Source organism: Heterocephalus glaber, unplaced genomic scaffold, assembly GCF_053883595.1.
Source record: "Heterocephalus glaber isolate CG9 unplaced genomic scaffold, H.glaber_assembly_v1.0 deba00001479, whole genome shotgun sequence".
In the NCBI taxonomy this organism is placed as follows: Eukaryota; Metazoa; Chordata; class Mammalia; order Rodentia; family Bathyergidae; genus Heterocephalus; species Heterocephalus glaber.
The window spans coordinates 10,462,217-10,487,931 of record NW_028258316.1 but is presented as its reverse complement, the minus strand read 5'-3'; the positions used below and the strand labels follow the sequence as shown (position 1 = coordinate 10,487,931).

The following is a 25,715-nucleotide window of genomic DNA, read 5'->3' as shown; positions in this document are numbered from 1 at the left end:
GGAGCCCAGGTTCAAACCTAGACTTCCTAATCCCAACCCCAAAGTATTCCCCTGCACCACATTGTCCTTGCCCGATCCTGCCATGCTCTGAACTGCCCACTGGGACAGGCTTCCACATGCCACTACAGGCGCCAACCTTAGGAGCTCTGTGTTCCACACCCAGGGCCCTGCATGTGTGTTGGGTGCCTCCATGATGCTAAGATCTGCAGGTGGCAGTGTGAGGGGAGTACAGGTCATGCCAACATTGCACTTGGCTGGCTACTTATGCTCTTGAGAAGAAAAACAGGGCTGTTGGGCCAGGGGTTTAGCTCAGTGGTTCTGGCGCCTGCCTTGCAAGCACAAGGTCCCGAGTTTGATCCCCAGTACCAAAAATAAAAAGAAAAGAAAAACAGGGCTGTAGCCCCAATTCCCTTTAGTATCTACGTGGAAGAGTGGAATGGGGCTGAGATGAAGTGGGGCAAGGGGAGAAGCAGTGTCAGCATCTGCCTGGTTGCTGGGTACACAGCAAGGAAAGATAATGCTGTCCCTCATCAGCAACCTCTCGCCCCAAGTGCTCACTCTGGCACTGCAGAGCCTGCAGGTGTGTGGCTGTCAGCCAGATCCCCACCAGCAGTGCCAAACCTGTTCCTGGCTTAGGTCTTGACCTGAGGGACACAAAAGAGCTCTCAAGTGGCTGGCCTATACATCGGTGCCAGATCTGCTCTTTCTCTTGGGGACAGAATATCTGTCTTTTCCAAATTTCCTTTAATAGGCAGCTATCCTGGACCCCTGGCATTGGTGGGGGCTGGCAGCCAGCCGACCAGCCCCCACTCAGTCTCCACAGCTTGACTGCAGAGCTTTCCTCCACACCCGCATCCCACCCTTTGATAAACAAAGTTGTTCTCTGTTCCATGGGCCTGCTTTCTCCTGCAGCCGTGCCTCCTCCACATCTGCCCACTCCACAGTTCTGATGCCACTGTAGTCCCTGTCTGCAAGTTATCAGCATTCAAAGCCATAAAGCTGGACAAACACACTCATTCTTCTTCTAGGTTCCTATCACACAAGCATGCTAGGGGCTAGGAAAACATTCCTGCCAGGATCCCCCAGACCACTGGACCATTCAGTCAGCAATTGAACCTGACACTATGTAAGTTATATCCCACAAAGGGTGAAGAGGCCCAGTTGTCTCTTTCCATTCATTTAAATGCATTTTGTCCAGCAGCAGTCAGCTTCAGCCTTAAAGGAACTGCCATCTTGGCACCCACACAGATGGACAGGAAGTCAGACTGCAGCTCTAGGACCAACTCCACAAGGTAAAACCTTCTGAGAAGACTCTAGGGGTGCAAGAGTTCACTGTCAGGGAATGGTAAAGAGCCTGCATTTTGGAGCGCAATAGACCCACGTGATGGTCTGAACTCCATCTCTTTCTAGCTTGGTGGATTCTCATTTCTATCACAGGAATCGTATTAACGCCAGTCTCACAGGATCGCAATGAGGACTCAACAAATAAGCTATGTGAACCACTTACAATGGAATTTAGTGCAATAAGTCCTCTATAACTGTTAGTTATTATCAATAGAATTAGTACCATCATTATTGCTCCCATTACTGCAGCAAAAGACAGTATTTACAGGTTTAGGGTATAGCAGTTTAGGGTCCATGCTGGGAAGGGACCTGGCTAAAATGCAGCTAGTGCTCACAAGTGTACAAGTGCCCATTAATGTCCACCTAGCTCAAGGTATCTCCCTCCTGGAAGTGAAGGAGTGTTGATTAGGGCCAGGAGCAGTCACTGGCTGGTGCTACAATCTGCTTTAAATCAAATTCATCCAACTCACTGTCTGATAACAGTCCGATTAAGGAATACGGGCACCATAAATTTGATTGAATATTTGAGAAGAGAAAAGGAGGTGGTCATGCATCATCTGGGAAAAGGCTTTCCCTGACAGCAGGCACTCACACTCAGGAGTTGTGCACAAGTAAAGGCCACCTGGGGGAGTGGGAGTAACAAGGCGCAAGTGAAGCAGGAAAGAGCTATGGCTAATTACTGGCTCCACACCCTGGGTTTCTAGCAGAGGGGAGACTTTCCAGGCACTAACCTCCCTCCAGAGGCCGTGATTTCCCAGTTTCACACTCACCTCAGGCTTCCCAGACACCCCAACCAAACCCAGAGCAGCTCATTGCCCACCGTGATCTCCCCAGGCTCCTGGATCTTGGATGAATGGGTCTGTGCCCATCTGCTGAGCTAGTTGAAGACCCAGCAGTCACCCCCAACTTCTCCCCCTCACTGACAGCCAACAACCTCCTTGTCAATGCTTAGCTTTGTGTGTCCTCTCTATTCCCACATCACTGCTGCCTGGTCCAGGCCTTGCTTTCTTTTAGTTGGCTGTGAAGAGCCTCCAACTCAGCTACGGTGCCCTAGTCTTGTCCATGCCAATTTACCCTGAACTTTACAGTCACAGAAATCTTTCTAATTACATAATTCTTCCACACAAAAACTTCCTACAATATAAAATAATACTATTTATAACATCAAATCCAAGTTCTTTAGACTGGCACTTGAGCCCCTTTCTGAACTGTCTTGACTGTACTCTTCTCTCCCACACATGATGTCTTTATACCTTAGTCTCTAGGGTTGCTTTTGGATCTCTGCACATAGCATTCATCTAGGACTAATTCCTAGGACTTTTGTGCTACTCTCCTGCCTTCCATTCCCTATAATGTACCCAGAGACTTCCTACTTTCAGGTGCACTTCCAATGTCTGTTCCTCTATGAAGTCTTCCCTCATTCTGTAAGTAGAGGCTCTCACTCCTTAGTCTGCATGCATGGTCCTTCATATACCCCTCAATCTCCTGTAACAGGACCCTGCCCTGCAGGATTGGATCTGTTTCTATTTGCCTCCTAACTCTCTCAACCAAGACTATGGGCTCTCAGAGACAGAAACCATTATTTATATCATCTGCAATCCCACCCTCCTCCCCCAAACAGCCGTGGATCAGAACTAACATACTGAAGTTCAATTCTTCTTTTTCCATTGATGGGTTCTACAGCAGAGAATCCTAACAACAAATCCCTTTTTTAAAATCCTCAGAACCTACTTGGAGTTCAGCAGAAAATGTATTCTAGAGTCAGCACTGTTAAAACTGGAAAAAACTGGGGCTGGGGATTTAGCTCAGTGGTTCTGCTGCCTGCCTCCCAAGTGCAAGGACCTGAGTTCAATCCCCGGTACCAAAAAGAAAAAACAAACTAGAAAAAACCTATTTGCTCTATCCAGTATGGCATCCATGAGCCACATGTGGCTATGAGCATTCGAAATGTGCCTAATGCAAATGAGGAAATGGATTTTTTTTTTTTTAGGAAATGGATTTTTAATTTTAGTTAATTAAGTTTGAGAAGTCACCTGAGGCTAGCGGCTACTATAGGGACAGTGTAGCTTTAGATCCTCCTTTATAAGGAGACATTCTAGGAAGTAAAGGTTTCCTCACTAATTCAGCAGGTACTGGCCCCTGCCTTCGCTGACTCTGTAGGCAGCCCCAGGCAAAAAGGGGAGCCAGCTGGCAAACTCTTGACAATATCAGAGCAGGGGGTATTGCTATCCAAACACCCACTTAGCCCAGAGTTATGGAGCTGGAGACAGGACTTTGATGGAAATAATGAATTAGAGGCTCTGGACAAGGGGTTAGGTTATCTGCAAAATTAGACAGCTCTGTTTATAGGACAAAGAGTCAGCTGGGTTCAAAACTGTCATGTATAGATCATCCTGAAGCCAGCAAGCACCGTTAATAAGGAAATATTAGAACAGCAGGGGACAGGGTCAGCACCCATACTCCTCCCTCCCTCGTTGTGCAAAGGGCCTGGAAGGTCTCAGAGTTTTGCTTCCGGCTTGAGCCTTGGCCTTCTTTTTATGCCATGAATGGGGGGAAGGAGATGTACCCCAGTCCTGTGAAGAGAAGTATGAGGGGTGGTATTCCACCCTCTCCAGCTTTCATCCATGTGCATTTTTGCTTCCTCCCTTCTGGGTGCCTTGAAATCCCTTGACTCCCATTATTTTTAACTTTTTTTTTCTGGTACCAGAGATTGAACTCAGGACCTTGCACTTGCAAGGCAGGTGCGGTGCCACTGAGCTAAATCCCCGGCCCTCCCATTATTTTTAAGATGTCCAATAAAGGTGGTTTATTCAAATTGTTTATTTAAATGTGAATTAAGCTATATAAGACATTCCATATGAATAATATCGTAAGCTAGAAAAGCTATCTCAACAAATCATCTCTCTTGATTTTTGGAGTCAGAAAATAGTCACCATGTGCCCCAGGTCTTCAAAGCAAGTGACTAAAAAGTGCTAGGAGAGGCCATGGCTGCCACAGGGAGGAAGGAAGTCAGCCTGTTCTTACCTCTAGGGAAGAAAGAAAGATGCTAGTCACTGGGATGAAACTTTAGAACAAAAAATGGACAAGAGAACCACTCAGCCTCTTAGTTCCATGCTCTTGATATCTCGTCACATCTCAGATGCCATGAAGGAACCTAAGCTTTGCAGTTAGGCAAGTGGAAGCTTGAACCTAGGGTCTGGACTCAAATCCAGGGCTCTCTGAATTCTAGTTTTCTTACCCTTAAATAGGCACAAAGACCTATAATACTGGACACTATGGCAATGATATGAGACAATATAAACTATCTAAGCTAGTGCCTGACATGTAATAGTACCACAAAGCCTCCTAGGTCTCTTTCTTGGATTATAAACTCTAGTTCAGAGCCTCTCTCTTGTAGGCAGAGTTTAGATTTTTGTTTCTTCCGGATACACTGCCACATCTCACTAATCTAGAAGTAATAAAAACAATAGCTTAGCACTTTGCTAAGTTTGACTGCACAATGTTTGTTCCTCACAACCACTTTTGGGGGAAGGTATTGCCATTATCCCATTTTCAAATTCAGGACCTGAAGATGAGAGACATGGCCAACATCACATAGCAAGGACCCAAATTCAGGTATGCACAGCTTAATGCCCATCCTCTGGAGAACAGGCTTGTAGGGTCAGAGTGGTCTGGTTGCCTGGGATTCCTCCCCAGCCAGCAGCCTCACCTGTGCAGCTCTTCATCAGAGGGTGAGTACTTGGCGGTGACGTCAGCCAGCTCCCCAAAGATCTGCTTACTGTAAACTGTGAGGGATGACAGCAAGATTAACTCCTGCCACGTAGAGCTCAAGAGGCACGTGTAATCCTTGATTGAGAGCTCACAGAAGAAAGGCAGCTTCTTGATCCAGGCAATCTGCCTAAAGAGCAGCTCGTCGGCCAGGCGGCAAAGCAGGGCAAACAGCTCTGCCTGCGTCACAGCATATCTGGGGACGGGGAAAGTCATTCCCATCAGCTGGAGGGTGAGGACAGGGACACAAGAAGCCACCCCTAAAGGCACAAAGTGTCCCTGGCAGTGAGGCCCTCCCCCCTTGATCATGGATCTCCAGTTTCATTCAACTCAATTTTATTTATATTTTTCAGTACTAGAGATTGAACCCAGGACCGCACTGAGTTACATTCCCAGCCCATTTTGTTTTCTTTTTTTCAGTGTTGGGAATTAAAGCCAGGACCTTGGCATGCTAGGCAAGCACTTCACCACTAAGCTACAGCCCAGCCCTTGTCCTTTTTCTTTACTGTTTATTTTGAGACAGGGTCTCATTAAATTGCCCAGGCTGGGTTTGAACTTGAGATCCTCTTGCATCAGCCTCCCAGAGTGTGTGTGTGGGGGGTTCACAGATGCACCACCACACCCAGCTTCAATTCAGTTTTCTTTTATTTTCGCCTTTTTTTTTGGTACTGGGGATCAAATTTGGGACCTTGCACTTCCAAGGCAGGCACCAGAGCCACTAAGCTAAATCCCCGGCCCCTTCAACTCAGTTTTCTTTTAAGAGGGCAAGACTGAGGCCAGGAGCAAGCTCAGGGAGGCAGAGGTAGGTTTGGTAAGTAAAGGATGCTGGGGGAAAAGGAGACTTAGAAATTTGTAGAATTATCAGGAAAAATGACTTTTAATGTTGGTGTCCTTTAATGTTCCATGCCTTAGAGAAAATTCCAAGTCACTCCTACCCTAGTTTTGGCCATGACAACTCCAGTGGGGTCAATGTGGTGCCCACACAATACAGGGACCAGTGCAAAAAACAAGCAGCAGTGGGGCCAAGGAACAGAATGAGTTTCAGCAGCTTTCCTGTTCTCACTGCACCGCCTGGTGGTGAGTTTAGGAACCAGAGTTGCTCTGCCTTCCCCTAAGCTTACAGCTGGATAGAAGAAACAGCATTTCTCAACTCTGGCCTGAGGGGGGCCTCTGAGGCCACAGACTCATCTTCTTCCTTCAGCTTCTTCCTTCCAAGGTTCCTTGGCATCTTTCTTACACCCCTGTTTCAAGATATGTAAAGGCTCTGTGTGGTTTCTTGTGGGTAGATATCTGAGTCCCCTCTTTTGAAACTAAAGATTAACTTAAAAAATCTCAGGATACCTTCTGGGAGGTCTAAGATTGATAACATTCAAACAGCTTATGCTCTGTGCTCTGGGCTCAAGGGTGCAGCAGTGGGTGGGCCTGCCAGCTGAACTACAACCTTCTCAGGTACAGGCAACTGTAGATTCACAGTGGCTGTACCCACTCAGGCCTGCACCTAAGGGTCACACGCCACCAGGCCACCTGAGGATGCTGGCTAGAGATGCAGACAGATGCATTAGTTAGGGCCCTGAATGCCTTGTTAAGGAGCCTAGACTGGAGTATGATTATCTCCAGGATTATAGTTCACCTCTGGCACAGAAGCTCTCAGACCCATCCTAGAGCCTGGGTTACTTAAGCTGCCCATGCACAAACAAAGCCCCTTCAAACCCAATTCCACAGGAATGAAAAGAAATCCCAACTCTATGAGAAAAGATGATTAAGGGAAAAATGATTACTGACTTCACAGATGACCACATATCTGTCACCTGATGCTTGCATCATCATCCATTATCGCCCCTGTTTCATTCCAAAGCCCGGGGTAGACTAGCTGGGGAAGGAGGTGGGTACAGGGTAGGGACATTTTGAGGTTGCAAGGGACCAAGCAGGGCAGAACTCACTCACCCATCTTCGATCAACATGGGTGTGCCTAGTGGCTCCAGGTCCTCGGCTGACATCAGCTGGTGAATCAGACTGTATGACTGGGGGTCCAGACTGCGAGCTTGTGGGGGCAGAAGTGGTGAGTGGCCGGAATAGCTAAAAAGGTGCGGTATGTATTGATAATGTGGAGGCATAGACATTCCCATGTACTGCTCCCTGAATGTCATGAATCCATTTAATTCCACAGACCTATTGGAGAGAAAAATCTGGTCAAGCAAAGCCTTGGCAAGTCTAGTCACAGGACATGAGCCACTAGGTAGCTTAGGCATTCTTTGGCCATAAAATCAATGTCACATCAAGCCAGGGAACATAATCAGTGGTTGCATGCTCATCTCCCCTACTACACTCCCATTTGTGAGACAAGGACTCTGGGTAGGTGGCATGAATGTAGGGCTCACCATGGACACTCAGAGCCTGCCAGAGTAGGTAATGAATAAATACTGGTTGGAAATCATATCTGAAGAGTTTCTGATGGACACTCAAACTACGATGACAAAAGTGAGTGTCTGTATTATTTTACTGGTAGGAAAACAAAGACACAGACAAGCTAAGAGTCTTGCCAGGCCACCTAACAAATCTAGCACCTAGGAATAAATGTGGCATAGAGCCATAATCCCCTAACTATTCAAAGGATCAAACAAACTAAGGAACACCTGAACGGAATAAAAGCAGAAGCAGATTTAATTTAATTTCATTAATTTACGTGTCTCCGGATTCTTGGAGAAATCTAACCACTCTGGCAATGAATTTTAAAAATTGTATACTTTTTACCTAGATATATTCCTATAACTAAGTTTTACAAACTGCAGCCTATAGGCCAAGTTGAGCATATAGCCTAGTGAGGGCGAACCTTTTAGAGCTTTCAATGATACAAACAGCCCACTGCAGCATGTGTGCCATAAGTTTGCCACCACTGCTATAGCCTGTTCAGGTAAGTGAAGTTTTACTGAAGCATAGCCACACTCATTGGTCTACATGTTGTTTGTGGCTGCTTTTATTCTCTACCAATGGCAGAGCTGAATAGCTGAGAAGCAGAACATTAGGCCTGAAAAGCCTGAAGTATTTTACTGTATGGCTTTACAGAAAAAGTCTGTCAATCGTATCCTTGAAGAAGGTTCCTGGGAAGAAGCCCTTCCTTGGTAGTAAGGGTTCCATTTTACACCTGACAGCTATATTAACATGTCCTGTTTGTCACACAGTTTCTCTTACATGAGAAACCCAAAGTATAAATAATTTTAAAAGCAAAATAGCTGGGCATGGTAGCACATGCCTGTAATCCCAGCACTTGGGAGAGGCTGAGGCAGGAAGATCATCCCAAGTTTGAGGCCAACCCTGGGTGCATACTGAGTTCAAGGCTACCCTGAACTACATGGTGAGACCATGTCTCAAAAAACAAACAAACATGGGGATTTAGCTCAGTAGCACTGCGCCTACCTTGCAGGTGCAAGGTCCTGAGTTTGATCCCTGGTACCGCAAAAACAAACTAACTCAAAATAATGGCTAGACAATAGGAAACAGGGAGAGATCTTTTGCAAATGGGAAGGGGACCCGGGGAGATGGAGGGAGGGGCCGGGGATTTAGCTCAGTGGCACCATGCAAGTGCAAGGTCCTGAGTTTAATCCTGGTACCAAACAACAACAACAACAAAACCCACTTTTATTCACTCTATAGCTACCTTAAGCTAAATCTAGGAAATTAAGTTCAATCCACGGTACCAAAAAAAAAAAAAATCTAGGAAATTATACTGGGTTGCCCAGTATTCAAAATTGAGTTAAATCTGAGATATCAATACCTTTTCCATTTTTTCATTTGGTATACTTATAATTTTAAGATCCAACATTAAATGAGCATAGTACAGAAAGATCTTTAACTTTCAAAAAAAAAAAAGAGATGGAGGGAGGAGGGAGGGAAGGAAAGGGAGGGTCAGGGAAAGGGACATAAAAAGAATTAACATGTATTATTTTTTAAAATGCCATGCTTGTACCATGATCTTTAAACTCTGCATACCCTTATAGACCAGCAAATTTGACTGACTTCAAAAACTTTCACTGTTTTTAAAAATCTGTAAGTTGAAAAACACTGATTCTTGCAAGGCAGAGAAATTATAACTTAATTCAGCATTATTAGTGTGACTTTTATTTTGTTTTGTAGTACTGGCATTGAACCCAGGGATGATCTATCACTGAGCTACATTACCAGTCCTTTTTATTTTTATTTTTTGGTACCGGGGATTGAATTCAGGACTTTGTGCTGCCACTGAGCTAAATTCTCAGCCCAAGTCCTTTTTTATTTTGAGACAGGGTATTGTTAAATCATCCAGGCAGCTTCCTGAGTATCTGGGACTACAGGCATGAACCACTATGCCTAGCTGTGTGGTTTGTTCTATTTCAGTGATAAAATAAATGATTCAATCCCCAGCACCAATAAATGAATGAATGAATGAATGAATGAAAAAGTGCTGTATTTTAAACATTCCATTTGACGAAGGCTGATGTGCATGCATAGAAACTATCACACTTCACAAGTCTACAGATATTTTGAGGTCTTAGCATAAAATGGGCTGAGAAATGTGGCTTTGTGTCACCCTGGCTGTACCCCATCAGGCTGAGGAGTAAGAGCACAATGGCTGGCACAGCCTGGCAGGAACTCAGCCAGAGGTTTCTTGTGGGTCTGGTCTTTGAAGAAATTGGGTTTCCCTTAAAGCTCACCTGGAGGACAGTGTGGAGCCTGGTGAGGGTTGGTTGCTCTCTGAAGCCCTGTTCCCAGGGGAACTATGGTCGCTGTCACCATGGTTGCTCCAGTGATTGGCTTCTTCCTCAAACTCCTGCCCAGACATGATCCTTTCGATCTCCTCTTCTGATATCTTTGGGAAGGAATTAATACACGTTAGATCAGTGTTCAAGACACCCTCTGGTCCTTCTCCAATCTCACAGGATTCCCAGCACTCTCTAGAAAGAGCCCCAGATGCCCTCTCCTACACCCCCATACTCCAAGTCTCTTCCTAATCTTAGGAGAGTTTGGCTGCTTGCCGGTCAACACCATGGTCCATCATGGCCCTCCCCCTTGCCCATTTACCCCACCCACTCTCATGCCACAAAGTATGTATGGCCCTCAATACTCCTATTTGTCCTTAAGGCTACTCTTCTTAACCCTGAAACACCGTTCCTCAATGATAATCTCCTATTTGTCCTTTAAGACCCAATTCAAACATCATCTTAATGAAACTTTCAGATGGGGTGTGGTGGTACAGGCCTGAGATCCTAGTTCCTGGAAGGCTGAGGCAGGAGGAGTGCCACAAATTCCACATCAGTCTGGGCTACATAGTGAGTTCAAGGCTAGCCTGAACTACATAGCAAGACCTCACCAAAAAAAAGAAACTTTCTACTGCTACTTAAAATTTTAGGTCCTTCTTCTATCCACTCATAATTCTTTGCATTCTGGTAGAGGCAGAACAGTGTAGTGGCTGAGTATATAAATTCTGGTGTCAGACCACCTTTGTTCAAATCCATTTCTAGTTGTACAATACTGGGCAGGTCATCAAACTACTGAACCTAAATTCTTTCCTATGTATGGCAGAGAGAATAAGTCTCTTGTGAGGAGGATGCAATTAGTTAATATATATCAAATACTTAGAAAAGAATCTGGCACATAGAAACAAATATGGAAGGGCTAGTCAGGTATTTTGTTTGTTTGTTTGTTTTGTTTTTTGAAATAGGGTCTCTATGCTGTGTAGGCATGTCTTGAACTTCTGGGTTCATCAGATCCCCCTGCCTCAGGCTTCCAAGTAGCTGGGACTACAGATATGTGCCACCATGGTGGATATTGTTACTTTAATGGATTTTTGGCAAGGTATCATAAAAACAACCTCTACAAGATTGAAGGCCATGATAGGCTCTAGAAGAGAGGAAGTACTTAGTGAATGCACACTGAATAAACAAATTTTTGTTAAATACCAGCCACGTACCTTCATATCACTTTTTTTTAAGTAAGAAGGACATTCCTAAGCCTATGTAAATGAACGAGCTTGAACAGGTCAAACTGTGTCCATGTCTGGGCAAGAGTTTGAGGAAGGAGCTAAAGTTTGCAGGACTCGGTCTAGTTGTCTAGCTGCTACCATGCAGAATGAATAAACTTCAATAGAGTTTCTAACCTAGAGTTGAGGCCTAACTGACTACCCTCAACATACAGAAGAAGGACTGCTGAGAAGGAGGAGCCAGATGAATTTTTATGTATTGCTCCTGTGGAACCTCAGAGGATAACACGTCTGACTCAAGCCTGCACAATTCTTTGCTCCCGCAGCCTCTGAGGGAACCTGGGCTGCCCAGGTCATAAATACAGAACATTCAGAACTGGGAGCCAGCTAACACATAGGGCTTGGGAGGCTAACAATGCACTTAAATGGTGAATAAACTGAGTGGTTGGTTTTAAATGGCTTAGATTACATAGTAAATTGGAAGGATTGCTTTTTAAGTCACGTGTACCTTAAAAAAAAAAAAAAAGCAGCAGCAAAACAAAACTCCACTTTTTCTCTTAGCAGTCCCCAGAACTCTGAAATCACTGTTTGCAGCCTCAGAGATGGTGGTAAGAGCTGGATCAGAGATTGGGAGGCACAACGGATTAAGGCTGGGGGACGGGGCCGGTTCCGCTGACTCCAGCTGGGAGCTGCACCTGTCTTTCCCCATAAGTCCCTTGGGATACTGGGCAATCACCAATGATTGAATAGGGGAGCAAAACATTTCCAGGGCTTAAACCTGGGTTCAAATTTCCTTTGTCAAGTCCTAGCTGGGGGCTTTATTGAACAGGTCACTTAAGCTCTCTGAGCCTCAGCACCCTCATCTGTAAGATGGGAAACAATATCACTTCACTTCTAATCTCAGCACTCGGGAGGCTGAGGCAGGAGGATGGCTGTGAGTTCAAACCCAGCCTGGGCTACACAGTGAATTCAAAATAAATAAATAAATTTTTAAAATAAAATACACACACCCTGACTGAGTGCATATTGTGGACCAAGCTCATGTGATAGGACATTTCCCATATATCATCAGTGTTTATCTCTGGACTCCTGTCTTTCCTTCATTTGTTCATATTTAACTGGAGAAATGCTATCATTTAGCCTATTTACCATCTCTTGAATCTATTCCCACCTCTCAATCTGCACTGTCACTGCCCTACTTCAAACTATTGCCTGTATCTCTTGGACAGAACTTCTGCAAAACCCTTTTATCTGCTTTTTTTCCCCTGTCCATTTCACTTTTCATAAACCATTTCTACTACTAGAATGATTTTTTTTTTTTTTGGTACTAGGGATCGAACTTGGGTCCTTGTGCTTGTGAGGCAGGCGGCGGAACCACTGAGCTAAATCCCCGGCCCTAAAATGATTTTTATAAAATCTGACCATGGCCCTCTCCCTACCTAAACTTTTTTTTTTGGCGGTACCAGAGATCAAACTCAGGACTTTGTGCTTATGAGCCACTGAGCTAAATCCCCAGGTCCCTACCTAAAGACTTTTAATGGTTGCCTCTTGTTATGCAACCAAAAACTCTTAAGACACAGTGCTTGTGCCCTAGTGTGCTGAGGGATTCAACTGACTGGTCATAAGGGCCAGGGATGTAGCTCAGTGGTACCACGCCTGCCTCGTAAGCGCAGAGTCTTGAGTTCGATCCCCGGAACCGGAAAATAAAAAAATCAACTGATGGGTCATAAATAGATTCAACTCTCTATCTTCCCGAAGTCCTGCTGGCAGACAAGAACAAGTGGTGCAGGCCGGCCTCAGAGAAGCTTGACTTAGCCAAGCATGGTAGTGTGTGTCTGTAATCCCGGCTACTCTGGAAGATTAGACAGGAAAATATAAAATTCAAGGCCAGACTGGCAGCTTAGAAAGACCCCGTCTCACAAACAAAACAAAACAAAACAGCTAGGGATGTATCTCAGTGGCAGAGATAGCACTTGCCTAGCATACGCAAGGCCCTGGATTCAATCCCCAGCATTGTAAAAAAAAAACAAAAAAAAATTACATAGGGCTAGAGTCAAAGATAGTTAAAGGTCACTCTTTAGAGCACTGAGTCCAAAGTCAAGGAATCTGTCTTATCTGCCACTCCATGTGCCGAATGCTCCAGCTTCACTGAACAAACTCCTCGCTCCTGTCATCCCTTAAAGATTCATCTACAGTTATTCTGTCTAGCATGAATAAAATGTGGTTAGCTTCACATCCCTTCCCAGCACAGCTAATTCTTCCTCTTTCCTCAATTCTCAGTTCAAATACTGCCTTCTGAAGGAAGCCTCCTGCTCTGTCCTTCAACCTGTTACCCTCACTGTACTATGATACCTGTTTACCTATCTATCTCTCCCACTGGTCAGAGGTCAGAGCATAGAGTAGGCAGAGGAGGAGCTTAGTAAATATCTGTGAGATTGAGTCAGGAATTATCATTCCTACTCTACAAATAAAGTAATGAACCTTCTATTAATACATCTTTAGAAGAAATGAACAAAGTAGTCTTGTTGATTTCTGCCAGATGAAGTTATCTGGAATTTTAAGTGAAGGACAAAAAACCCCCAAAACCCCCCAGTTCAGAGCCAGAATTTGGCTCCCTGCCTATGAAACACTCAGGAAGGCCTGAGGGATCACAAGAAAAGCTTTAATTATTAGCTTCTACATTTGACATTTTCAGAACACTTTCATATCTGGGATCTAAAAGCAGTTTACCAGGAAGGAAAACAAAGGTGGCTTCCCCAGAAAGAGATGAAAGGGTCAGGGTGAGTAGGCCCAGGAACCTCTAAGGGCCCTGGGCTTCCAGGGTGGACAGAAAACTCACCTGGACTGGCCCGATGCTCTTATTCCGGCCTCCAGGCATGCCATCTTCTCTGATAGCTGGAAGAAACATAAGACAGAAGCAAACTCAGAAGTCTAAGCACAAAAAGAGAATGTATTTGGTTCAAAGTCTTTGGTAGTAATTGGGGAAGGTGAGATTAGAATACAAGTCTTTCTGGACCCACAGCACATACTCCTTCTATTACTACAGGCTTCTCACTGGCAGCAGGTACTCTGGGTCCCCAGGGCCCCAGGTACATATAACATACTCAGAACCCATGTACTATGTTCAATAAGGGCAATAGCAACCTTGCAAGTCTTCGTACCCCCATCTGCAAAATGAGGAACACAGTCTGCTTTGCAAGCCTGCTATGAATTTGTAGTGAAAAGCATACATGGCTTATATTAAGCTAGATTTATACTGGATATTATCTGGTAGCACTCTTTCAATCTAATTTCAAGTTGAAAATATCCTTAAAATCCCTTCCCTGCTGTTTTAGGATTCATGACAATCTTTAGATATTTCCATTTCCAATACTGACATCTCATATGTCTTTGCTCCAGCTCTCAACTATAAAACAAAGACCTATTAAGGCAGATACAACACTAAACATATTTCAACTGATACCTCTCTCTCACTATCCTAGAAATAGGATAGTGAGGAAGAAACTCAACCTGCTTTACTTTTTACTTTTAAGAACCAAAAACCTTAGACAGGAATGATGGCACATGCCTGTAATCCCAGTACTCAGGAGGCGGAGTCAGGAGGATCACCATGAGTTCAAGGCTAACCTAGGCTGCATAATGAGTTCAAGGCCAGCCTGGAATACATAGCAGGACCTGGTCTAAACAAAACAAACCAACCCCAAAACCATCCCAGAAAACCAAACAAATAAAAAAAAACAACAAAAACCTCAAACAATCAAAAATCTTAAAGATTTACATCTTACCAGCTTCTTGTTTTGAAATGTAAAAGGTCATGTTCTATTTCAACCCTACATTGAATAAGAAAACTAGCATATGATGAAGATGTGCTATGTGCTGGGTACTATTACCCTGGATAAAAACTCATGAGGAAAGTATTTGTATCATCGCCATTAAACAGCTGAACCTAAGGCTCAGAAAAATAAAGTATTTTGCTTAAGAAGACAAAAAATAAACACAAAAATCAGGATTGGATCTCAGATTATCACACTAAGACCAGTTTTCCTTCCCTCACCCATATTTCCCATACTGTGTATGAGTACTAATGGAGAATGTTCAATATGTTAGTGCATAGATAAACTCAATTATATATTTATTTTAGTGTGTGTTACAAATACTGATTTTTTTAATCCACTGAGATAATACATTTCCTTTGAAAACTAACTTGTATTTTCTTTTTGAAAAGTTGATTTAAAGAAAATAAGGCAAGGAGGGCTGGGGATTTAGCTCAGTGGTTCTGCCACCTGCCTCGCAAGTGCAAGGTCCTGAGTTCGATCCCTGATACCAAATTAAAAGAAAATAAGACAGGGCTGGGGATTTAGCTCAGTGGTTTCACTGCCTGCTGCGCAAGCGCAAGGACCTGAGTTCAATCCCTGGTACCAAGAGAAAAAAAAAAAAAAGAAAAGAAGACAAATAATGGTACTGATTTAACCAGAGATGATAAAATCTGTCAGGGTGGTATGAAATTGCCTGAAGAGTGGGGAAAAAATACACTGTGTCACAGTGCATCTGTCAAAACAAACACCTGCATCATATTTTAAAGCTTACAATACACTTGCACACAGGCTGTTTCTTTTGACCCTTTTAACAACCTCAAAAAGTATACATTATTACTATCCTGTGAGGGACAGCCATGTTCAAGGTTACTCAGGGAAGAACAGACTGTGCTGAGATTTCAACCTAGCTGTGCCAAGCATCTTTCTGGCAATGATCTGATTAACATGAGCAAGTGGCTTCTGGGTGCAGCACTCCAGGAGTGGTTCTGCTGCATCTTATCCAAGCTAAGAAAGTGGCACCTGCTATGGCTCTTCAATCTGCTCAAAAGCAGGCAAATACTTTTTCTGCTCTGCAACTCATGTGCCTACCATTCTTCACCTGCTTGGTCCTGGGTGGACAACCAAACACAGAAACCAAAAGCATGAGTAAGATGCGAAGCTGACAACATCAGGGCCCTGCTTACAACTGTTCTCTCCAGCACTTGAGAGACAGGCAGGAGGATTGCCTTGAGTTTGAGGCCACCCTGGGCTACATAGTGAGTTCAAAGCCAGACTGAGCTGCACACAGAGACCCTGTCTCCAAAAAACAAACAAACAAAAAACCCTGCTCTCCAAAACATGTATCATCACAACCAGCTTTTTAATCCAGATTTTTTTATTAGTACATGTTTGCAGTATATAATGATTACATTCCTTGTCAGCAGTTGGTACATGTTTGTAACAGATCTTCTTTCTTATCCCCTTCTCCTCCCCTCTCATATCCCTTCATCTCTTGGTCCTCTTCCCTTTTACAAAAGTTCTATCTCTTCTTGTAATGGTAAGGAAGAATTATTTTATTGTCCAAGTTATTCCAACTTTGGGCACTGAAAATTCTTCCAGGTTGGGTTCTGTGCCCTTTCGATATGCTTCCTTCTACAAATTAATTATATTAATTAATGAGCAGCACCGGGGATTGAATTCAGGACTTTGTGCATCCTCTACCACTGAGCATATCCAGCCCCTATTTCACTCTTTTATTTTTGGGGGGTACCGGAGATCGAACTCAGGACCTTGAGCTTGCAAGGCGGGCACGGTGCCACTGAACTAAATCTCCAGCCCTTTAATTCTATTTTGAGACAGGGTCTCACTAAGTTGCCCAGCCTTGCCTTGAACTTGTGGTCCTCCTGCCTTAGCACTCTGAGAAGCTGGAATTACAGATGTGCATCACCATGCTGGCTTCCAAGCTCATTTATTTTCGCTGTCCCAGTCCTAGAATCCATCAGTTCTCAAGGAGTCCTGACTCCTTTAATTGATATTTAGAAACAAAGATATTGGTGCTAGGTGTGTTCACTGCTGCTAGGGCATGATCATTTCTAGTCCCTTGCAATGGCTAGAGCTTGGAAATACATATAAGTGCACTAACTCACGTACCCCCACACGTCTACCTAAACACGAGCCCATATTGGCACTACTGATACCAGTTCAGCACCTAAGGTTTCATTCTACCCTTCCCCTTTCCTAATTTATAACTTCTCTGATGTGTAAAACCTGACTCTCATTATTTACAATACATTTACCTACTTGTTCAACCACAGTATGCATTTAAAGTAGGGCCAGAATTTCCAACATACAACCTTGAGAGAAAAAAATTTAACAAACTAGAGTGCTTTGTTTATGTGCAATTCTTTTTGTCTTCACCCTTATAATATACAGTCAAAACACTGTTTCCCAAGGTCAGCTGCTTCAGTGTGGTGAGATGACTCGCAGTAACACCAATTAAGAGTCAATTGTCACAGCGTGCATTCCATCTCTCCTTCCCCTGCCCTCCTCCTACCACATTCTTGTTGATTAAAAAAGGGATTTTACATACAGTAAAATTCCTTTTTTGTGGTATATAGTTCTATGGACTTTGGGAAATGTACAAATTTACGTATTGGCCACTACAGTTTCATACAGAATATTTCTCACCTCCCAAATATTCCCATGGCAACTGTAATTTTAATCATGCTTTTCCAGCAACAACCAGAAGGTGGCAGGGTTTCTCTCCAAAGGCAGCCTTCATCAGGCACTCAGCCTGCCTTCTCTGATGCAAACAGACAGACCTCTGCCCCTCAGACTCCATGAGTCATCTTCTGGCTATGGTTAGAGGAGTTAGAAGGTTAAGTTTCTTCTTCCCTAAAACAAATGAGTTTGGCTGGAAGCCTCAAAATCTCACACTCCAACTGAAAAAGCAGGCAGATTCCTCAGAGAAAGCAGTCAAGAAGGCATCTCACAACTATGTTTTGAACAAAATACTCAGTGAGGGCAACAAAGAGAGAGGACAACAGTAGGGGACAAGAAGAAATCAAGGTGAGGGTAGAAAGACAACCAGACAGGGGCCGGGGATTTAGTTCGGTGGTTCCACCGCCTGCCTCGCAAACGCAAGGACCCGAGTTCGATCCCCAGTACCAAAAAAAAAAAAAGAAAGACAACCAGACTCTCTTTTCATGGCAGTGCTGGTTTCATAATGGAGGCTAGGAAAGACTTCTGTGGGAGAAAGGTGATAGTGGGGAAGGGAAAGGGCTCCTGGGTAGAGAGAGCAAGGAACCTGAGCACAGGCAGAATAGCTAATGCAGCCTTCAGGCTGTGTTCTGCCAGAAGAGAGGTTGGAAAGGAGCAGAGGACAAACTTGCTAACACCTCAAATGCTAAGGTATTTTTTAGTAACCAGTAAACACAGGGCACTCTGACATGCAAATAGCTGTGCCACAGGGCAGACATGTGAAGCAATACAAGTTCTGGTTGATTACTAACAAATTATAATGTTAAAAATATTGTCATCATAACTACCCTTAAGCTAACTACCAGTAAGTGATTTTACCTTCCCAAGCTGCATTCGTAAGCTGGGAATAAAAGTCAACAGCAGGTTTATTGTGTGTATTCAATGATATAATGTATGGAAAGAACATATGAGTTTCTGGTACATGTAAGTGTTCAATAAATATTACTATTATAAAAAATTAAAAACCACTTACATTTATCTAAATGCCCTCCATACCCCTTATCTTTCTCATAATGGGCAAGTTTTTAAAAGATCTTTTTCATCCCTCACACAGTAAAATCAGCCTAAAGTACTTTGCAAGTCTACATTCATTAATGCTACAAAACCAGTTTGAATAGTTCACAAGTCTAACTTCCCAGCCTTGCACACTGCTGCTGTCAACCGCCAATACTTTGCTCTATATTTTATGCACTTTATCATTTCACTCCCTAGAGAACTCTGAAAAGTAAGTAATATCATACTGTTTTTAAAGGTAAGATCACTGAGTGTCAGGGACATAAAACAAACTTCCAAGGCCACAGAGCAGTCTCCCTACCTCTAGATTCTCTGTTCTTTCTACCAAATGGTACTGCCTATTCCCCTCTCTCCAAGGAAACACAGCTCAGATTCTGGCATAAGCAGCTCATTCTTCCGTATCCAAGCTCTCAGTGGGGGTACCCCAATTCTACCTCCATGCCAGCAGCTCCACAAACTTCAATTTGCAGGCAGGACTTTTCACCCCAGTTCCAATTCTATACATTCAACTTCTTGCTGCCAATCTCTGCCTGGGGGTACCTCAACTCAGCACAGCCAATGTCAAGAGTGCACCTTGCACTCTCTTTAAGCCTTTTCCCCTGCTTGTCATTACTCTTAACTCAAATCCTCAATTCCAACTTCTGGTGCTGGCCAAAACTCAGTGTGGTTCCAATCTCATCAGGTGAGCTTCTTCCACACCTCCTGCCCATGCCATGCTATTGTCTTTCCCCTCCTCCAGATCCTCCACACCTTCCTTCTGGGTTCTTCTAAAAACTTCCAAGGTGAGGCAGGCCTGGTGGTGCTCAACTGTAATCCCAGCAATCGGGAAGCTGAGGCAGAAGGATCGCCTTGAGTTCGAGGAGCCGAGCCTGTGCTACATAGTGAGTTCAAGGCCAGCTTGAACTACAAAGGGAGACTCTGACTCAAAACAAACAAACAAACAAACAACAACCCCCCCCCAAACTTCCAGGTGGCTTTTCTGCTTCTCCTAACCCAATCCACCCTTCAAAACTGCCTACCATATTAATCTTATTACAACATCAGTTTATTTATCTCAGAAAGCTCCCAAAATACCTGCATGCTCATGTTTACTGCAGCCTAATTCACAACATCCAAGATGTAAAAGAAGCTTAGGTGCCCACCAATAGATGAATGGATAAAGAATATGTGGTATAAATACAAAAGGGAGTATTATTCAGCTATAAAGAATAAAGTTATGCCATTTGCAGGAAAATTGATGGGACTGGAAATCATCATGTTAAGTGAAATAAGTCAGACTCAGGAAGACAAGTATTACATGTTTTTCTCACCCCCAAAGGCATGAAAGTAGAAGGGAGACTACTACTAGACAAGAGGAAGGTGGAGGTAGTGTAAGGGAGGGTAACAGAGGAGTGGATATAATCAAAATGTTATATGTATGTATGACAATACTACAATTTTGTTTTTGGTACCGGGGATCAAACTAAGGACCTTGCACTTGCGAGGCAGGTGCAGTGCTAACTGAGCTAAATCCCCGGCCCAATACCACTATTTTAAAAAAATGTTTCCCAACAAACCCCAAACTCTTTGTGAACCTGGACACAGATTTTTGAGCATACCTAGCCTCAGAGTATGCCATACTTCTAGTAAACAAAATGGTATCATTCAGAGAATTTCCTGGCTTTCTATCTAAAATTTCTAATTCCTACTATCATCCCTTAAAAAACTGGTGGTGTACATTAATCCCAGTCAGGACCTGATTTTCTTTTTTTCCGGTACCAGGAATCAAACTCAGGATCTTACACTAGCCAGGCAGGCGCGGCACTGAGCTACATCTCTGGCCCTTAGGACCTGACTGTTAACTGATGTCTCACCACACAGGACCTATGCATTCACTCCCATAGAATCCTTAACATCTCACCAGTCTTTCTTCCCACCTAAACTGGGTTGTGAACACACAGTACAAGGCCTGGAGCACAGTGCCAGCCTGGGAACTGAATAACTCCAAAGCACAGCAGCTGACACTAAAGGCCATAACAGGTGAAGAGTGGGCAGTAAAAGCCTTGAGCACCACTCACCCTTCCGGTTCATCCCCATCTGGAGGCATTTGAGTAGGCGGCAGTACTGGCACCTGTTCCTCTGCTTCCGAGACATGACACAGTTCTTGTCACGACTGCACCGATACACCCGTTTGTTGCAAATGCTCCGCTTGAAAAACCCTTTGCAGCCTTCACAGGAGATGATTCCATAGTGCAAGCCTGTGGCACGGTCCCCGCAAATGAGACAGGTTCGTTGTTCAGCCCGATCATCTGGAACAGAAACTGAACATATTCAAATTAGAGCACAGTGGAATAAAAATAAGCAATCCTGCTCTGGATGAGCAAGAACACCACCATCTTCAGGCTAACTGGCTTTTGGGGGGGTGCATCTCTGGAAACTGTGCCCCAGGACAGACCCCTGTTATCTACCTGTAGATATCATAAACATTATTTATCCTAAAAATAAATGAGTAAGCAAACAAACACACACCTTCACCTGGGTTTCACTGTCACTTGGAGCAGTATCCAAGTCAGAAACCTAGGAAAAATTTGACTCCTCCCTCTCCCTTCCCTTTCTCATCCACAGCACATCAAAGTTACCCTGTAGGAAGGTAGTAAGAATTACTGACAATATACAAGCATTCAACACACAGTATACATAGTCTACATCCGGTAAATTTTAGCTGGAATTATTAACAAGTGAAGAAGTTTAAATCATGCCCTAAGCTAGCCAGTAAGCCAGACAACAGATATTTATTAAGCAAGTATTTTATTCTGGGCATTCTTTTAAGGCATGAATATGCTGTGAATAGAAGTCTGTGGCAGGGTTGGGAATGAAGAATAATGGTAGAACACTTGCCTAGCCTGCTTGAGGCCCTAGCCTGTATCCTCAGCACTGCAGAGGGAGGGAGGGAGGTCAGGCTAACCAGAAGGCTGGGAGTCCATCCCTGGTACATTTTACATTTTAGCACAACATCACCAAAATCACCAGTACAAAAATTTACAGGAAAGGTTTTGATCAGAGGCTAAGGCAGGAAACCAGAGATTTGAACATTATTCCTGAATAAGAAGCAAGGTGTAATGGTTGAAAACTTTTAATTATCCTGATTTGATAATGACATTCTGGTAAAGAAAAGCATTTATTATTTATTTATTTATTTATTTTTAAATAATTTGGGTTTTTTTGTTTGTTTTGTTTTTGGTACCAGGGATCGAACTCGGATCGAACTCGGGTCTTTGCGCTTTCGAGGCAGGCGACGGAACCACTGGGCTAAATCCCCGGCCCAAGAAAAGCATTTAAAGGGAATGTTAAAGGAGGACCACGGTGACACAGGTAAGAGGGATGGAGAGAAGGAAGGAAGCTTGCATTTATGAAGTCCTTATTATATGCAAGCTTTGAGATAGACAAGTCTTGAGGGTCACCATTTTTGTTGTTGTTTTGTTTTTGTTTTGGTACCAGGGATTGAACTCGGGTCCTTGGGCTTGCACAGTAGGCTGTGAAACCACTGAGCTAAATCCCCAGCCCTAGGGTCACCATTTGGTAAGCTGAATAACTGCCACCTACAGATACTAGGTCCTAATCACTAGAAACTGTAAATGCTATGTGATAAAGAAAAAAGAGTCTTTTGAGTTGAGATTATTCTGTATTATATGAGTGGGATTAAATGCAATCACAAGTGTCTTTATAAAAAATAGGAAGATTTGATAATGATAGAGAAGACATACACCCACATAGAGGAGATGATATGAAGAGAGGGGCAGGAGCTCAAGGAATGCCAGCAACCACCAAAAGTTGGAAGGGGAAAGGAACAGATTCTCTCTAGAGCTTCTAAAGGAGGTACTGCTCTGCCAACATATTCATTTCAGCCTAGTAATACTGATTTTTTACTTTCCTGCTTCCAGAGGAGTAAGAAAATAAATTTCTGTTGCTTTAAGGCACTCAGTTTGTGGGAGTTTTACAGCTACACAGGTAACAACATGTTTTGCATACAGGCAAACATTCACATTAAGACTTGTCCAAAATGGTAGTACACGCCTATAATCTCAGCTGTCTGGGTGGCTGAGGCAGTAGGATCTCAGTTTGCACCCAGCCTGGGCAACTCAGCAGCTTAGTGAGACCCTGTTTCTAAATGAAAAAAATTAAAAAGGCTGGGAGTGTGGCGCAGAGTGAAGGCCCTGGGTTCGTCCCCAGTGGTGGTGGGGGGTGGGGGGGTGGGCGGACAACAGCGGGACACTTGTCCCAAGACACACTACAGGGAGAATCAGATATATGAGACTCTGAGATGACACAAACAAGGAAATAGAATGACAGATGGGGGAAGAGGGACTGCCTAGATTCTTGAACACTCTGCAGTTCCTGTCACAGACCTTGCTAAGGCTTAGATGCACTTAACTGTGAGCAAATAGCAAATTAATAAGTTGTGACAAATTGAAATTTCCATGTTCTTGTAATACACACTTTGTTATTTGCTATTAAAACACCCCTCTACTTTTAAAAAGGAAAAAGAAAAATAACTTATAAAAATGGTCCTGGTATAATAAATATTCCATACTTTTGAAAACATAAAGAAAGCTCAAAGTAAACATTAGAGTAAATCAACAACAAAATTTAAAAATTAAACCAGGTGAAGTCAAACAGGAAAAATGAATGGCATAAAAACAGGATGCCCTGTGTTTAGGATGAGATTTCCTGGAGTGCTGGGCTCTGGCTGCTTAAAAGCCTTGGAAATAGCATGGAATAGTGTTAGAAAATCATGATCAGCTACAGAAGAGTTTCAATTTTCTAATTTTAAATTAAAACCAATATTTTAGGTTGGGAGGATGGCTCAGTGGTACAGCATCTGGTTAGCTTGCATGCAGGAGGCCCTGGATGCAAACCCCAATAACTACAAACAAAAGAAAACCCACTCAATCTTCTATTAGATATAGAATATAAACCAGGACCTGACTAGAATAGACTTGAAATAGTTATAAATAATGGATATCTATATGGAACACACCTTCTTTTCTTCAGTGATAGGATTTTAGTGAGCACCTACCACAACCAGATAGGCTTTACTTCACTGACTCATGTGATCCTCAAAACTCAACAAGTGAGTGCAATTGTTATCACCATTTCCTCAGTGATAAATAGAGGCTCAAAAACACTTACCCAGCTTGTCCACCTACAAGTGCTGACCCTGGACACTAACCAATGTTGGAACTGGAGTTCAATAATCTCTTCATAAAGCATTCCAGTTATATGGCATTCTGTGCAGCTCCTGGGATCATGAAAAAAGGATCCATGGACAACAATCAAATGCAGACCTGCTAAGAATATGCACATGTCTTGGAACACTGCTTTTTTTTTTCATGATAGCTTAAAAAGGTCACATTGAGATCCAAGACAACTGGAGCATATTTCTCCAGCAGTGAACACATGGAGCAGCCTTGAATGCGCTGTCTGACTGCTCCCGTTTGGCCACAGCAATTCTTGTTGCCATGCTCTGGTTTTTGTTTTTTGTATCCCTGTGGATTGAACCTAGCACCCTCTCACTGAACTACATCTCTGTATCTCCTTTTTGAGACAAGGTCTTGCTAAATTAAAAATTGCTCAGGCTGAGTTTGAACTTGTGATCCTTCTGCTTCAATATCCCAGAGTGCTGGGATTACAGGTGTGTGTCCCCATACCTGGTTCATGTTGTTTTTGTTTTTTTAAACAACACTGGCCTATGCCATAGACCATGGACTCATTCATAAAGGAGCTTCTCAAAGGTATGAAAGAAAGGCTCTCTCCAGACCAATCTCATACCCTTCAAGGAAGCATTTGGAAAATTTCTCTTACAGCATGTAGAAAAATAGTAATAACAGGGACAGCTATTGTTAACTGAATACTTAGGGGCTGGCTTTGGCCAAATGCTTACAATTATGCTGAATCACTACCAAACAATCTCCCATGAGGCGGTATCACTCCCTAATAATCACCTGCTAGGTAAGGGAGGAAGCTTGGGCTGGAGCCCCAAAGTCTACATTCCTGTTACATTCTTTGGCCACAGCAAGGGGAATCTACATGCAGGTGAGTCAGGCCTTTCCCTCTGACCACTCAACTACTCACCCACCCACCTAACCCAAAAAGCCAAGGTCTCCCTTGGTAAATGAACAAACTGATAAAGGAAAATGCCCCTAATGGTACCTGGTCAGATAAGAGAGGTAGATCCTTGAAAAGGACTTGAAGGGTATTTAAACCATGTTTACATTCATTATCTCATTTGTACCAGGTCAAGGTAAGGATTACTTTTATTGTATAGATAAGGCAGTGAGCACCAACTGTGTACTATGCAGTGTGCATGAAGTTTTCACATGCACTGTTTATTCTCACCGTAACTGTGAGTTATTATTTCTCCCATATTACTGGATCTGAAATCTTAAAAGAGTTAGAAAGGGCCTTTGAAATTACTTTGAACACCCTTCACTGCAGGCAGGAATTCAATCTACAATATTCCAAGTCAAGGGTTGCCCCTACACCCCTTACTTGTACATCTCTACTGGCTCATAAGGCACCCTAGGCCCATTCATCTAGTTTTAGACAGGTCAGGGCCAGGATTTAGCTCAGTGGCACCGCGCCCCACCTGCCTTACAAGTGTAAAGTCCAGAGTTCGATCCCTGGTACCAAAACAAACAAACAAACAAACAAACAAACAAACCAGAAGCATAGTTTTAAACAGATCTAATGGTTCAAAAGTTTTCCTTTAAATTTACACTGAGCCAAACTTGAAATTTACCCATTGCCCTAAGTAACATTCTCATGGCCAAAAACAAACACCAACCCCCCTATGCACAAACAACCCCCCCAAACAACAACCAAAACCACAATGTAACAGTTCATATAAAAACCATTCAGAGGGCCGGGGATTTAGCTCAGTGGTTCTGCCACCTGCCTTGCAAGCGCAAGGACCCGAATTCGATCCCTGGTACCAAAAAAACAAAACAAAACAAAAAACCCCCCAAAAAACCCATTCAGAGATTTAAAGATATTACTGAGGTTTCTAATTGTGATTATTTCCTTCACTCATTTTTAAATTTTTA

The 25,715-nt window shown here is 43.4% G+C and overlaps 1 protein-coding gene across 17 annotated transcripts in view; it reads right to left on the bottom strand.

Annotated features, from left to right (window-relative positions):
• Nr6a1 (nuclear receptor subfamily 6 group A member 1) overlaps positions 1 to 25,715 on the bottom strand; it is a 226,261-nt gene that overhangs the window by 10,244 nt on the left and 190,302 nt on the right. For 15 of the 17 annotated variants that reach the window (XM_087182763.1, XM_087182769.1, XM_087182761.1 and 12 more), the window contains 5 exons: positions 20,691 to 20,933; positions 13,905 to 13,960; positions 9,801 to 9,955; positions 7,057 to 7,281; positions 5,054 to 5,308 (listed from right to left, as the gene is read on the bottom strand). In XM_087182763.1, coding sequence (XP_087038889.1) covers positions 5,054 to 5,308; positions 7,057 to 7,281; positions 9,801 to 9,955; positions 13,905 to 13,960; positions 20,691 to 20,933 — 934 coding nt within the window. The remainder of the gene's footprint in view (positions 1 to 5,053; positions 5,309 to 7,056; positions 7,282 to 9,800; positions 9,956 to 13,904; positions 13,961 to 20,690; positions 20,934 to 25,715) is intronic. The other 2 variants (XM_087182768.1, XM_087182772.1) reach the window with 1 other exon arrangement.